Source organism: Leucoraja erinacea, chromosome 9, assembly GCF_028641065.1.
Source record: "Leucoraja erinacea ecotype New England chromosome 9, Leri_hhj_1, whole genome shotgun sequence".
NCBI classification, from domain to species: Eukaryota; Metazoa; Chordata; class Chondrichthyes; order Rajiformes; family Rajidae; genus Leucoraja; species Leucoraja erinaceus.
In genome coordinates, this window is record NC_073385.1 from 59,072,385 (window position 1) to 59,086,598 (window position 14,214).

General features: G+C 48.2%; 1 protein-coding gene across 1 annotated transcript in view; it reads right to left on the reverse strand.

The window, feature by feature from the left end:
* LOC129700429 (papilin-like) overlaps positions 1-6,240 on the reverse strand; it is a 56,488-nt gene extending 50,248 nt beyond the window's left edge. The window contains 1 exon segment of the mRNA XM_055640902.1: positions 6,089-6,240. Coding sequence (XP_055496877.1) covers positions 6,089-6,151 — 63 coding nt within the window. The 5' untranslated portion in view covers positions 6,152-6,240.
* Between the last annotated feature and the right edge of the window lie 7,974 nt (positions 6,241-14,214).

The window sequence follows — 14,214 nt, forward strand, 5'->3', positions numbered from 1 at the left end:
ATACATATACACACACATACATATATATTATATATATATTGTATGTGTGTACGTGTGTGTATATATGATTTTTTTTCCATTTATTAAATTCTTTACAGTGTAGTGTGTTTACATATTGTGTTGTGCTGCTTCAAGTAAGGATTTCATTGTTCTACCCTGGACCTATGACAATAAAACATTCTTGACATTGATGATTGCGGGACACGAGAGACTGCGGATACTGGAATCTGGAGCAAAATACAAACTGGTGGGGGGGCTCAGCAGGTCAGGCAGCATCTGTGGAGGGAAATGGACAGGTGACCTTTTGGGTTGGAACAGGAGGGGGAAGTAGAGAGGGAGGCGAGAGGTGGGGGTGGGGTGAGGGCTGGCACGTGACAGGGGGGCCCATGTGAGGTGGGGTTGATTGGGTGAAGAGTCAGGCAGTGGAGAGAAGGGTGGGGGTAGTGGCCATGTCTGGGGGCGATAAGCATCATCTGGTGATACAATGCGGAAACAGGCCCTTCGGCCCAACTTGCCCACACGGGCCAACATGTCCCAGCTACACTAGCCCCACCTGCCAGCATTTTGGTCCATATCCTTCCAAAACTGTCCCATCCATGTACCTGTCTCACTGCTTCTTAAGCGTTGGGATAGTCCCAGCCTCAACTACCGCCTCTGGCAGCTCGTTCCATACACCCACCACCCTTTGTGTGGAAAAGTTACCGCTCAGATTCCTATTAAATCTTTTCCCCTTCACAAACCCATGTCCTCTATAAGTGGAGACTAATCAGTCCCGGAAATTGAATTGATTTTGCGTGTTAGTACAATGTGGATAAAAGCTAATCCTTCACCTCCATTAGTCTGGGAGGGATCCCGGCCCAGGCTTTCACCCATTCATCCCCTCCCCAGCCTGGCCCCTGATTTCCTCCAGCATCGTGTGTGTAACTCGGAGTTCCAGCATCTGTAGTTACTTGTGGGCAAATGGGGCCAGCTTAGATGGGGCATCTTGGACAGCATGGAGGAGTTGGGTCGAATGGCCTGCTGTGTGACTCTACAACTTGTATGACTGCATAGAAAGATTGTAGATGTTGGGTAAAAGACTCTGCACATTCACCCTAACCATCTCCCTCATGAATTTATACACCTCTCCGTGCGTCTGTGATGTTGCTGCGAGCAAGACTTTCACCGTAGATAGACACAAAATGCTGGAGTAACTCAGCGGGACAGTCGGCATCTCTGGAGAGAAGGAATGGGTGATGTTTCGGGTCGAGACCCTTCTTCAGCCTGATTCCTTTCCTTCTCTCCAGGGATGTTGCCTGTCCCGCTGAGTTACTCCAGCATTTTGTGTCTGTCTTTGGTTTAAACCAGCATCTGCAGTTCCTTCCTACACAGTACCTGTGCTTCACTGTCCTTGAGGGTCTCTGACAATAGACCCGAGCCACAGAGATCATGGTAGCGCCAGAGATGACCGGGGAGGACCGGTGCCAGGGTTAGGGCACTTACCGGGGGTGGGATTACACCGTCCTCCCCCCCTGTACAGTGCGTGGGATGCGTGGGATCTGGCCCCTGTGGAGCTCGCTGGCTCTGCCGAGCGGACGGAATGCTCACAGACTGTCCTTGGAACCGACACAACTATTAACAACATCTCAGAAAACCCACTGGGAATCAGCTTATCTATCAGGATCGCACGGGTAATGTTTACAATCCCGCCGTGGGCTCTCACTACAGCTCAAGACCAGCTCCACCCACACAGCTCGCAAGGACAATTCCTCTAACGTGGGCAGCTGAAGGGTTAAGGTCCCTGTCTTCAGGAGGGGGGGGGGGGGGCTGAGGGGCTACTAACATTCTCAAGGTCATTAAAGGAAATATTACGACTGCACGTCTGCTATCGGTTACAACAGAATGCATGTTTTCACTGCAAAGATAGCTCAGCATAAGCTGCCACTTGACAGGGAAGTCCAAATGCCGTACTCATAGAGTTACTGAAACAGGCCCTTCAGCCCAACTTGCCCATGTTGACCAAGATGCCCCATCTACACACATCCCATCTGCCTGCATTTGGCCCATATCCCTCCAAGTCTGAAGCAGGGCCCCGACCCAAAACATCACCTATCCTTTATATCCAGAGATGCTGCCTGACCCGCTGAGCTACTCCGGCACTTCGTGCCTGTTAGTTTAGTGTAGTTTTAGTTTAGAGAAAAACCACTGTAGATTGGTTTATGCATGACGACCAATCATATATAGGTTAGCATCACTAACCCCACCTTACTGTAGCTTTTATATTAACACCATCTTCCTACACTAGGCAGTTTGTGTAGCAGTCAGGATGCAGTGGCAACTAACAATCTACTGTACTGCTAAAGTCTGTATATGGAGATTAAAGATGATCTTGGATTACATATCGTGTGTATCTCGTATTTACAACCAAGGGAACAGGCCCTTTGGCCCACCATCTGTGCCAACCAGCGACCCCCACACACGAGCACTATCCTACATACACCGGGCACACTTTAGAATCGTACCAAGCCAGTTAACCTACAAACCTGAACGTCTTTGGAGAGTGGAAGGAAACCGTACATCCTGGAGAAAACCCATGTAGGTCACGGGGAGAGGGTACAAACTCTGGACAGACAAACACCTGTAGTCAGGTTCGAACCTGGGTCTCTGGCGCTGTAAGGCAGCAACTCTACCGCTGCGCCACCGTGTCTTTGGTATAGAGCAGCATCTGCAGTTCTGTGTTTCTATATTCCCTCTAACCCTTTCCTATTCACATGTCTGTTGAAATGTCTTTTAAATATTGTTATAGTACCTGCCTCAACTCCCTCCTCTGGCAGCTCGTTCCATGTAATAGAGAGAGTACAGAGGTGATTTACTAGAATGTTGCCTGGGTTTCAACAACTAAGTTACAGAGATAGGTTGAATAAGTTGGGTCTTTATTCTCTGGAGCGCAGAAGGTTAAGGGGGGACCTGATAGAGGTTTTTAAAATGATGAGAGGGATAGACAGAGTTAATGTGGACAAGCTTTTCCCTTTGAGAATAGGGAAGATTCAAACAAGAGGACATGACTTCAGAATTAAGGGACAGAAGTTTAGGGGTAATATGAGGGGGAACTTCTTTACGCAGAGAGTGGTGGCGGTGTGGAATGAGCTCCCAGTGGAAGTGGTGGAGGCAGGTTCATTGGTATCATTTAAAAATAAATTGGATAGGCATATGGATGAGAAGGGAATGGAGGGTTATGGTACGAGTGCAGGCAGGTGGGACTAAGGGGAAAAAAATTTGTTCGGCATGGACTTGTAGGGCCGAGATGGCCTGTTTCCGTGCTGTAATTGTTATATGGTTATATGGTTATATGTTAAATGTGCCAAATTTCGTCACGATGCTCAACGCCATCTAAGTCAGAGCACAGTTGGCAGCCCCATCTTCCTCCCCCCACCACCACTGCTGCAGAGTGCATTGCCCTGGATGCTCTGCGATAACCCACTGGAGGATTTGTGACAACACCTCATAGATGCAGCTTAGAAGGCAGACTGTCGGCGTGCATTACAGCTCGGTTTGGGAAATTACAGAGAGTTGTGGTTCTACCCCAATCCTTCACCGTGCAGATTTACCACCATCAATTCCACCTACACTTTACGGTGCCTGGGAATAGCAGCCAACAGTCACGGTGGCACAGCGGTAGAGTTGCTGCCTTAAAGCGAATGCAGCGCTGGAGACCCAGGTTCAATCCCGATTACGGGTGCTGTCTGTACGGAGTTTGTGCGGGGGTTTTCTCCGAGATCTTCGGTTCCCTCCCACATTCCATAGATGTACAGGTTTGTAGGTTAATTGGCTTGGTAAATGTAAAAATTATCCCTAGTGGGTGTTAATGTGCGGGGATCGCTGGTCGGCACAGGCCCGGTGGGCCGAAGGGCCTGTTTCTGTGCTGTATCTCTGAACTAAACTAAACTAAACATTATCAAAGACATATCCCACTTTGGTCTTTCCATCTTCTCCCTGCTCCCGTCCGACAGAGGGTACAGAAACTTGAAAGTACGCAGCACCAGACTCAGGAACAGCTTCTTCCCCTGCTATCGGATATCTGAACGGTCCTTTCAAAAGTTTTGGCACTGTCCCATTCAACTCTACTGCATTAAGGACACTGGACTCTGTCTCTGGAACAATGCTGAGAACTATATTCTGTACCCTGTATTCTGTGCCCCTTTGCTCTACCTACTGTACTGGAGTTTGACTTGATTGTGTTCACGTGTGGTGTATCTAGTTTGGATAGTGTCGCACACGTGACAATAATTAACCTGAACTTATCTTGTGACCTTTGCTCCACGGAAAGTCAAGGCTAGCAGGCTCTTCAAGTTCCACTCCAACCTGCACTCTATTCCAGCATGGGTAGATGGTGCTGATCCTTCAGGAGTACAGTCATGATCCTGAACCCCTGGCCCTAACATCCCAAGCACATCCCAGATGCCCAAACAAAGCTTCCCTCTGCTGGATTAATGTTGGTAGTGTGGGAATATTTCATGTTCATAAATGTCTGGAGCAGAATTAGTCCATTCGGCCCATCAAGTCTACTCCGCCATTCAATCATGGCTGATCTATCTCTCCCTCCTAACCACATTCTCCTGCCTTCTCCCCATAACCTCTGACACCGGTACTAATCAAGATCTATCTCTCACTGCCTTAAAAATATCCACAGCCTTCTGTGACAAAGAATTCCACAGATTCACCACCCTCTGACAAAAAATTCCTCCTCTTATCCTTTCTATAGGAGCGTCCTTTGAATCTGAGGCTATGACCTCTGGTCCTCGACTAGTGGAAACATTCTCTCCACATCCACTCTATCCAGGCCTTCCACTATTTTCCACCAGTAGTGACTCTGCTTCCCTTCACTGGCAGTGAGCACGTGATCCTCAAAGACCTGACTCACAATCGATCTGACTCACCTCACTTGTCAGGTGAGTCAGCACAATTGGTCCAGCCATTCAATTAAGCCGGCCGGCTGCCCTTTCGAAAAAACATACTCTAGACAGAAGGGTCTACTCTAGACAGAAGGGTCTACTCTAGACAGAAGGGTCTACTCTAGACAGAGGGGTCTACTCTAGACAGAGGGGTCTACTCTAGACAGAAGGGTCTGTCTAGACAGAAGGGTCTACTCTAGACAGAGGGGTCTACTCTAGACAGAAGGGTCTACTCTAGACGGAAGGGTCTACTCTAGACGGAAGGGTCTACTCTAGACAGAAGGGTCTACTCTAGACAGAAGGGTCTACTCTAGACAGAAGGGTCTACTCTAGACAGAGGGGTCTAGACAGAAGGGTCTATCTAGACAGAGGGGTCTACTCTAGACAGAAGGGTCTAGACAGAAGGGTCTACTCTAGACAGAAGGGTCTACTCTAGACAGAAGGGTCTACTCTAGACAGAAGGGTCTACTCTAGACAGAAGGGTCTACTCTAGACAGAGGCGTCTACTCTAGACAGAAGGGTCTGTCTAGACAGAAGGGTCTACTCTAGACAGAAGGGTCTGGTCCGCTGGGCAGAGGGGGCAAATTGAGTTTCATCTTGAGCAAGTTGAACCGATTCATTGGACACAGCATTAACTTCAGCAACTATGATCATCCATGGACTGTGCCTTTGAATGCACTATAGACTTTGGCATTTGCAGCTTTATGGTTACCTGGTATTATGGTTATTCATTTACTATATTTTTGATTATTCCACATCTCTCTCTGTTTACACGTCTGTTCAGTAAGGATGTCATAGTCTCATTGTCAGCAGAGAAGGGGGGGGGGTGTGGAGAAAGGTAGGAGGAGGGGGATAAAAGGAGGGGTGATAGGAGGGATAGAAGGGGGGAAGGAGATGTAGAAGGGGATGGAGGGACGGGTAGAAGGGAAGGAAAAGAGGGAAGGGCTGTGTCGAGCAACATATCCCCGACGGGCCGAGCGGTCTTGGGGAGTGATCAGCATCCGCAGCGTTGCGGTCGCGACTCCGACGATCGCAAACGCCGGCACCTCCCGCCCTGATCGCGGAGACAACTCCAGCCGGCGGCCACCGGGGTCCCGGGACCCTCTCCCCGCACCCACCGGGTCCCCATGTCCCACAGCCCGGGGCTGAACACTCACCGACGAGACGGCGACACAAGTCAGCAGCAGCAGCAGCGGCGGCAGCGGCCGGAGAGGCAGCATCTTGTCCCTCTCCCTCTCCCTCTCCCTCTCCCTCTCCGGGCGGCGACGCTCCCCGGTCCAGGCACCGCCCCGTCGCTGCCGCAGCCCCAGCCCCAGCGCAGCACACAGTCCCCAGCGCCGCGGGGGCAGAGGGAGGGAGGAGAGGTGGTGGGGAGGGAGAGAGGCAGATGGAGGCGAGCTGGTAGAGGGGAAAGTTAAGGAGAGAGGATTAAGTTTGTGGGGGGGGGGGGGGGGGGGGGGGGGGGGGGGGGGGGATGGAGGGGGAGGGGATGGGGAGTGTGTAGAGGGAGCGGGAGGAGGGAGAGGAGAGCAACTGGGTGAGAAACAGGTTTGTGGGAGGGGTACTTTAGATGGGGAGGTGAGTGGGTGAGGTGAGAGATGGAATATGTGGGCAGGGGTCATAGCTTCAGAATTATAGGCTGCTCTTTTAGAAAGGAGGTGCAGAGGAACTTCTTCAGTCAGAGGGTAGTTAATCTGTGGAATTCATTGCCAAAGAAGGCTGTGGAGGCCAAGTCTATGGATATTTTGAAGGCAGAGAGAGACAAATTCTTGATTCGAACTTGGCATCAAGGGTTATGGCGAGCAGGCAGGAAAATGGGATTAGGAGGCAGAGATCAGCCACGATTGAATGGCGGAGTAGATTCGATGGGCCAAATGGCCTATTCTACTGTAATTTATGAATAATCCTGATCCGATCCGGGGTCCGATCGCTGGGCGCGGGGGAGCTGAGACCGGGGGAGAGCAAAGGGAAGGCTGAACTTTTTTTCACTTTCCATCACACTGAGGAATGTGGAGGAGTCACTGTGGTGGATGTTCATGTTAAAATGTATTTTGTGTGTCCCGCTGTTTTTTATTTGTCTAACTGACTTGGCAAATGAAGTTCCTCATATGTAGCCAAACATACTTGGCTAATAAAGTATTATTGTGATTGTGCTAACGAGCTCCCAGCCCCTCCTTTCCCCATCTTTTATCATCCGTTGTTTGCACTTGTGGGAGTGATCCCTGCTCCTGACTCGACTCCAGGAAGTACTGCAGCAGGGTTTGCTCAGTGTGGGAGCTGTGGGTGCAGTGGCCTAGTGAGAGGGAGAGGTTGGCCAGGCAGGGACAAGAGGTTGGCCTGGAGCACAAGAGGTTGAGGGTTATCTTGCAGAAGTGTATAAAATCATGAGGGGAGTAGAAGGGGTGAATGCACGGAGTCTTTTACCCAGGGTTGACGATTCGAGAAGAAGAGGGCAAAGGTTTAAGAAGAGAAGAGAAAGATTTAATAGGAACTTTCTCACTCAGGAGCTGGTGGGTATATGGAACGAGCTGCCAGATGAAGTAGTTGACATCTAAAATACACTTGAACAGGTACGTCGATTGGAAAGGTTTAGAGGGATATGGGCTAATGGAACTAGCTTAAATCGGCAACCTGATCAGCACAGAAGTATTGATCGAAATGACCTGTTTCCATGCTGTATGACTATGAGTAGTTCCACAGCCCCACATGCCAGAGGAAGTGATTCGGCTGTTATAAATTTAATGCTAGAATCTGTGGTGGGTGGGTGGGGGTGATTGTGGGGAGAATACTTCAGTTTAGTTAATTGTCACGTGTACTGAGGTACAGTGAAAAGCTTTTGTTGTGTGCTATCCAGTCAGCAGAAAAAACAATACATCATTACATTTGAGCCATTTACGGTGTATGTTATATTGTTTACAGAGTGCTATGTTTACATATTCTGTGGGTAGGAACTGCAGATGCTGGTTTAAGCAAAAAGCTGAAGTAACTCAGCGGAACAAGCAGCATCCCTGGAGAGAAGGAGCGAGTGAAGTTTCGGGTTGAGGCCCGTCTTCAAACATATTCTGTTGTGCTGCTGCACATAAGAGTTCCATCTGGGACATGACAATCAAACACTCTTGACTATATAAAGCTTCCTGCTTCAATCTCCTCAGTGTAAGTTGCTCGGACACGCGGGGAGGAACATGATTAGCTGGGGCTGCAGGCATCACCTTCCCCAGTTGAACTGCTGTGTTTGGCTGCAAAGCCTCCTGTGGTAACTTGGACCATTACAGTGGCTGACCAGACAGCGAGCGGTCTGTTAAGGAGACGATAACCAGTGTGTGCTGGGGATCTGTGGAAAGTCTGGTTCACCTTGGTGTGTAAAATTGCCTGGATCTCGGCGACTGCCAGCGTGTTCCTTCTTGTACAGATGCTGCGCACTTGCCTTGCTTTGTCTTTTGATCATGAAAGGTTGCGACAGTATTAGCCGGGGAGTTGCCCCTCCCATTCCCGCCACACCCTGCTTCAGCTGCTCCCCCCATCATTCCCAGCTTGCCTACAGCGACGGGGCACTGAGCATCAGAGTCATGAAGTCACGTTGCAGTTTCACAAACTTTTATTTAGGCTGCATTTGAAATATTGCATACAGTTCTGGTCGCCCCCATAGCAGGAAGGATGCAGAGGCTGTGGAAAATGTGCAGAAGAAGTTCACCAGAATGTTGCCTGGATTAAACGGCATGAGTTATAAGGAGAGGTTTGATAACTTGAATTATTTTCTCAGGAGTATTGGAGTTTGAAGGAAGACGAAGTTTATATAATTATGAGGTATTGATGGGGGTATAGACTGAATATCTTTCCCCAGGGTGGAAATTAAAGTCAAGGTTTAAGCTCATGGGGAGTGAATTTAAAGGGGCACGTTTTTACAGAGTGGTAGGTGTATGGAACGTACTGCCAGAGAACATACTGCCTTCGGCCCAACTTGTCTAGGCCACTCAAGATGTCCCATCTAAGCTAGTCCCACACTGACTGGTGCATCTCGGCCTGGATCAAATGCCCTGGAATGAAGGAGGCTGCAGAAGGTGGACACTCCCTGGTCCATCAGGGGTATTGACTTCACGACCAATGAAGGGATCTACTGGAAGTGCTGCCTCAATAAGACAACTAATATCATCAAAGACTCGCACCACTCTGACCAAGTTGTTATCTTGCTGCTAGCATCAGGAAGAAGATTCAGGTGCCTGAGAACTGTGACCTCCAGGTTCAAGAGCAGCTTCTTATCAACAACCACCAGGCTCTTGAACCACACTGCACAACCCTAACCACTACCCTACCTACCTCAACAGCGATGCACTATGGAGTTTGTATAGATTGCACTGTATACTTTGGTTTGCACTACTATGGTCAGGTTACCTTGTATAATTGATAATATATTGTATTATTGATTCGTGTATATTTGCAAAACACAAATGCTGGAGGAACTCAGCAGGTAAGGCAGCATCTGGGGATGGAATGAACAGGTGATGTTTCGAGTCAGGACCCTTCTTCAGATTCAATTATTTATTTGTTATGTTACTGGGCCTGTAAATCTGCAGTAAGAAATTAATTGTTCCATTACTGGTGTAGAAACATAGAAAATAGGTGGAGTAGGCCATTCGGCCCTTCACTGCCATTCAATGTGATCATGGCTGTGCCATCTGTAAACTTGGAGATGCTGCATTCAATTCCCTCGTCCAAATCATTAATATATATTGTAAATAGCTGGGGTCCCAGCACTGAGCCTTGCGGTACCCCACTAGTCACTGCCTGCCATTCTGAAAAGGACCCGTTTACACCTACTCTTTGCTTCCTGTCAAAATGCCAAGATAAACTCTCCCTGTGCATGATCCATATCCATAATCCCTTCATTCCCTGCATATCCCAGTGGAGCACCGTTATCCTGGTGGGCAGATAAGCAAGTGTGAGTAGGGCAGGGTTTAAACTAGATTGGCAAGGTGCCAGGAGGCAAGCAGCAGTGAGGCTGGTGGGAAGCTGGAAACAGAAGTCAATGACAGCAAGATAGACACAAAGTGCTGGAGTAACTCAGCGGGTCAGGACCATCAATGACAGTAAATTCAATAAATGAGACAGGCAGGAGCATGGGAGTGGGGGTGAGGAATGACTACTGGATTAACTTGCATTTACTTCAATGCAAGAGGCCCAACAAGTTAGTCTGCAGTGGAGTGTCTAACCCTAAGACATGTTTGTCTACAGTGGGTTGTCTGTATAGAGATGGGTCCGTCTACAGTGGAGTGTCTGACCCAGAGACATGTCAGTCTACAGTGGGGTGTCTGACCTAGAGACATGTCCGTCTGCAGTGGTGTCTGACCCAGAAACGTGTTTGTCTGCAGTGGAGTGTCTGACCCAGAGATGGGTCCATCTGCAGTGGGGTGTCTGACCCAGACATGGGTCCATCTGCAGTGGAATGTCTGACCCAGAGACATGTCAGTCTACAGTGGAGTGTCTGACCTAGACATGTCCGTCTGCAGTGGAGTGTCTGACCCAGAGATGGGTCCATCAATCTGCAGTGAGGTGTCTGACCCAGGGAACGGTCTGCCCGTGATGGGGTCTGACCCAGAGCCAGGACCATCTGGTTCTTTTAGGGGTTGTAATCTGCCATCCTTACTCAATTTGATCTGTCGGTAACTCCATGCCCATCAAGGTGGTTGTTTCTGAACTGTGTCCTCAGTGCAGGAGTATCAGGGATGGACAATAAACTAAATAAACACACCCAGTGACGTCCGCATCCCGTGAAGCAATAAATAACAAAACATTCGCATTTTTTTTCCAACCATATTTAATACATTTACGTGCACAAAACATGATGTTGGAACATGCAGCAAGTTTCGCGCAGATTACCTGATTTACAAAGACCAGCTGCTTGTAACAGGCGGAGGCTTCAGCAGCAGAAACAGACATCAAAGCCTCTGTGTACAGTGATGGTGTGAGCAGAGTCTGAGACTACAGATACAGCTCTGGGAATCATTGTTCAAAACCAAATCTGTGGGAAGTTCGCATTCGTAAGAACACTTGACTCTCAAAGGTCCTCTGTAATTTCCAGCGGTTTCTTGAGTTGATTCTGGTTCATGGTGCAGACACTTTGCTATGTTAGACCGTCAGAATCACAGGCTCCCATCTTCTCCTTGTCTACAGCTGCCGGTTGAGTTTCTGGGCTTGACGCTCTTTGGCTTCAAAAGCAGACTTGGTGTCCTGCAGCTGACTTATGACCTCCTTGGCCGTGCTGAGCTCCAGAGAGAGTTGAATGTATTTTTCTGATAGGTCTTTGTTCTCTCGACGTAGTTCCTGAACTGCCTGCTGCAGCTCCAGGGTTCGCTTGGAGCATTGAGCCTTCATCTGTTCCAGTTCAGACAACATAATCTCCATGTTCTTCACTAAGAATTCCAGTTTCTCGTCGGACATGGTGACAGTTTCCCAATCGATTCCAACAGCAGCACAAATCTGAACGTTCCAGCCAACGCGTTTGATAATACCTTCAACTGACGTCTATCTCTATAAACCAATAAAGCAAAACCATCTCCTTTCCTGCTTAATCAGCTTAAGGTATTCAGAATTGGTCTGCAGCACTCGGGGCCACTGTACAGCACGTGACCTCTAGTTGTAGCAAAGATGGTGTAGGCCCCCCCATAAACCCTTGGGGACAGTAGTGCAGGTGGCACAGCCGAGTTTGAGTTTAATTTATTGTCCCGTGTACCGAGGTACAGTGAAAAGCTTTTGTTGCGTGCTAACCAGTCAGCGGAAAGACAATACATGATCACAATTGAGCCGCCCACAGTGTACAGATACATGATGAAGGGAATAATGTTTAGTGCAAGATAAAGCCAGTAAAGTCCAATCAAAGAAAGTCCAAAGGTCCCCAATGAGGTAGATAGTAATTCAGGACTGTTCTCTAGCTGTTGATTGGATGGTTATCAACATCCCGATAACAACTGGGAAGAAACTGTCCCTGAATCTGGAAGTGTGCGTTTTCACACTTCTGTACCTCTTGCTTGAGGGGAGAAGAGGGAGTGACTGGGGTGCGACTCATCCTTGATCATGCTGGTGGCCTTGCCATGACAGCGCAAAGTGTAAATGGAGCCAATGGCCAGGAGGTAGGTTTGTGTGACGGGCTGTGCTCTGCACAGCTGCCTCACAGCGCCAGCAATCCTGACCTCTGGTACTGTCTGTGCATGTGGAGTTTGCATGGTCTCCCTGGATTCCTCCAGATGCTCCGGTTTCCTCCCACATCCCAAAGACTTGTAGCTTAGTTAGTTAATTGGTTGCTATATGCGACCCCGAGTGTAAAGCGGATTGGTAGAATCTGGAGAGAATAAAATAGGTTTGGGTGGGTTGAGTGCAAATGGATGGTTGCTGGTTGGTACGGACTCAGTGGGCCAAAGGCTACATTTTGGGCTGTACCTCACTCTGACTCTGTGACCTGTGATAGTGGTTGTAAATTTGCAGGGCAGTTCCTGATTGTAATTTAAATTCCAAATTATCCCAAACACATTGCACTAAGAGTAACCAAACCTTGGGAGGATCTGACACAGGAACTAAAACTACCATTGAGTTTACTTAAAACTAAATTATCTGTGGTACCGTCTAATTTTAAACCACTGTTAATTTCAGTTGTATCCTTCTCTTTTGTTACTTTGGTTCCTCCTTTTTATGACTTTAGTAACATTGCAATATATCCTAATTAACAAGATTAGCTTTATAAATTTCTGTAATTGAAGATTACGTTTTGTTAAACATATGTTTAATACGTGGGAGACAGTAACACAGCTTCAGTCTTGCTGGTGGCGCTTACCAACAGTGCGAGGACATTGCACTTTAATCTGCTTTAAGGAGGATCATCCATGACCTTGCCCGGTTCAATGAGAGGTGAAGAAAGGGAGGCAAGGAGTGGGAGGGACTGAGCTGGGCGTGGGACTTCAACAGTACAGCAGCATTTAGAAGTTGGTCCGTTTCATCGACAGGAAAGGGTTTTCAATGAGCGACCCGCTTCCTACCTCCGCACTTTACCAACATCCCAGCCGCAGTCACACCTGCAAGTACTTCACTCCCAATTCCCTTCTGATTGTTACAGCTAAATCTGGTTTAACCACCTTTTAAGGCGGGCATGCAGTAAAACTGCTGCAAAAAGTCCTTCAGCTTGGTATTGTTGCCAATGTATTTAAATTATGCCTTTTGATCACCCCCCCTCAGGCTTGCACAGGGTAGAATCAGGCCCTTCAGACCACCATGCTGGGCTTTTTGCACATACACACTAATGCTATTTCACCGCATTAGGACCAAATCCTTCTACACTTCACCTATTTAAGTGTCTAAGTGCCTCAAACAGCGATTTAAAAAAAAAAACATCAGGTTAACACCCACTCTTTACAAATAAACTTACCCCTCAGATCCCTTTTAAACTCCTTCCTCACACTTTAAACCCCAGTCCACTTGTTTTTGATGCCCCCACATAGGAAAAGATATTGACTACCTATCCAATCTATGCCACTCAAACTTATAGAATTCTTTCACGTCAGCCCCAGCTTATCCAATGTCCATGTAACTAAAGTCTTCCAATCCACCAAACCTCCTGGTGAATCTCCTCCGCACTCTCTCCATTACAACCATATCCTTCCTGTAGTGTGGAGAACAGAAATGCACACAGTGCTCCAAGTTCAGCCGAACTAGTGTCTTGTCTGAAGGGGCCGCACCTGATATGTCACCTATCCACGTTATCCAGATATGCTGCCTGGCCCACGGACTGTGTGTCTTTTTCAGTTTTGTAAAGATGCAACATAAAGTCCTAACTTTCATATTCTATGCCGTGACCTACGAGGCCAAGTACACCACACACCATCTTCACATCCTATTGCCCCTTTCCAGGAACTATGGACTCAATCCCCAAGGTTGCTCTGTTCACCAGCATTCCTTAGTGCCCTAATTACTAGAAATGTCATGCCTATTTGAATTGCGAAAATACATGCCCTCACACTTGTCGGGCAGGGGTGGCACAGTGGCGCAACGGTAAAGCTGCTGTCTTAAAGCGCCAGAGACCTGGGTTCGATCCTGATCATGAGTGCTGTCTCTATGGAGTTTGAACGTTCTCCCTGAGACTGCGTGGGTTTACTCTGGGTGCTCCGGTTTCTTCCCACATCCCAAAGACGTGCAGGCTTGCAAGTTAATTGGCTTCGGTAAAATTGTAAATTGTACCTGATGAGCAAGATAGTGCGAATGTACGGGGGTGATCGCTGGTGGACACGAACTCTGTGGGCTG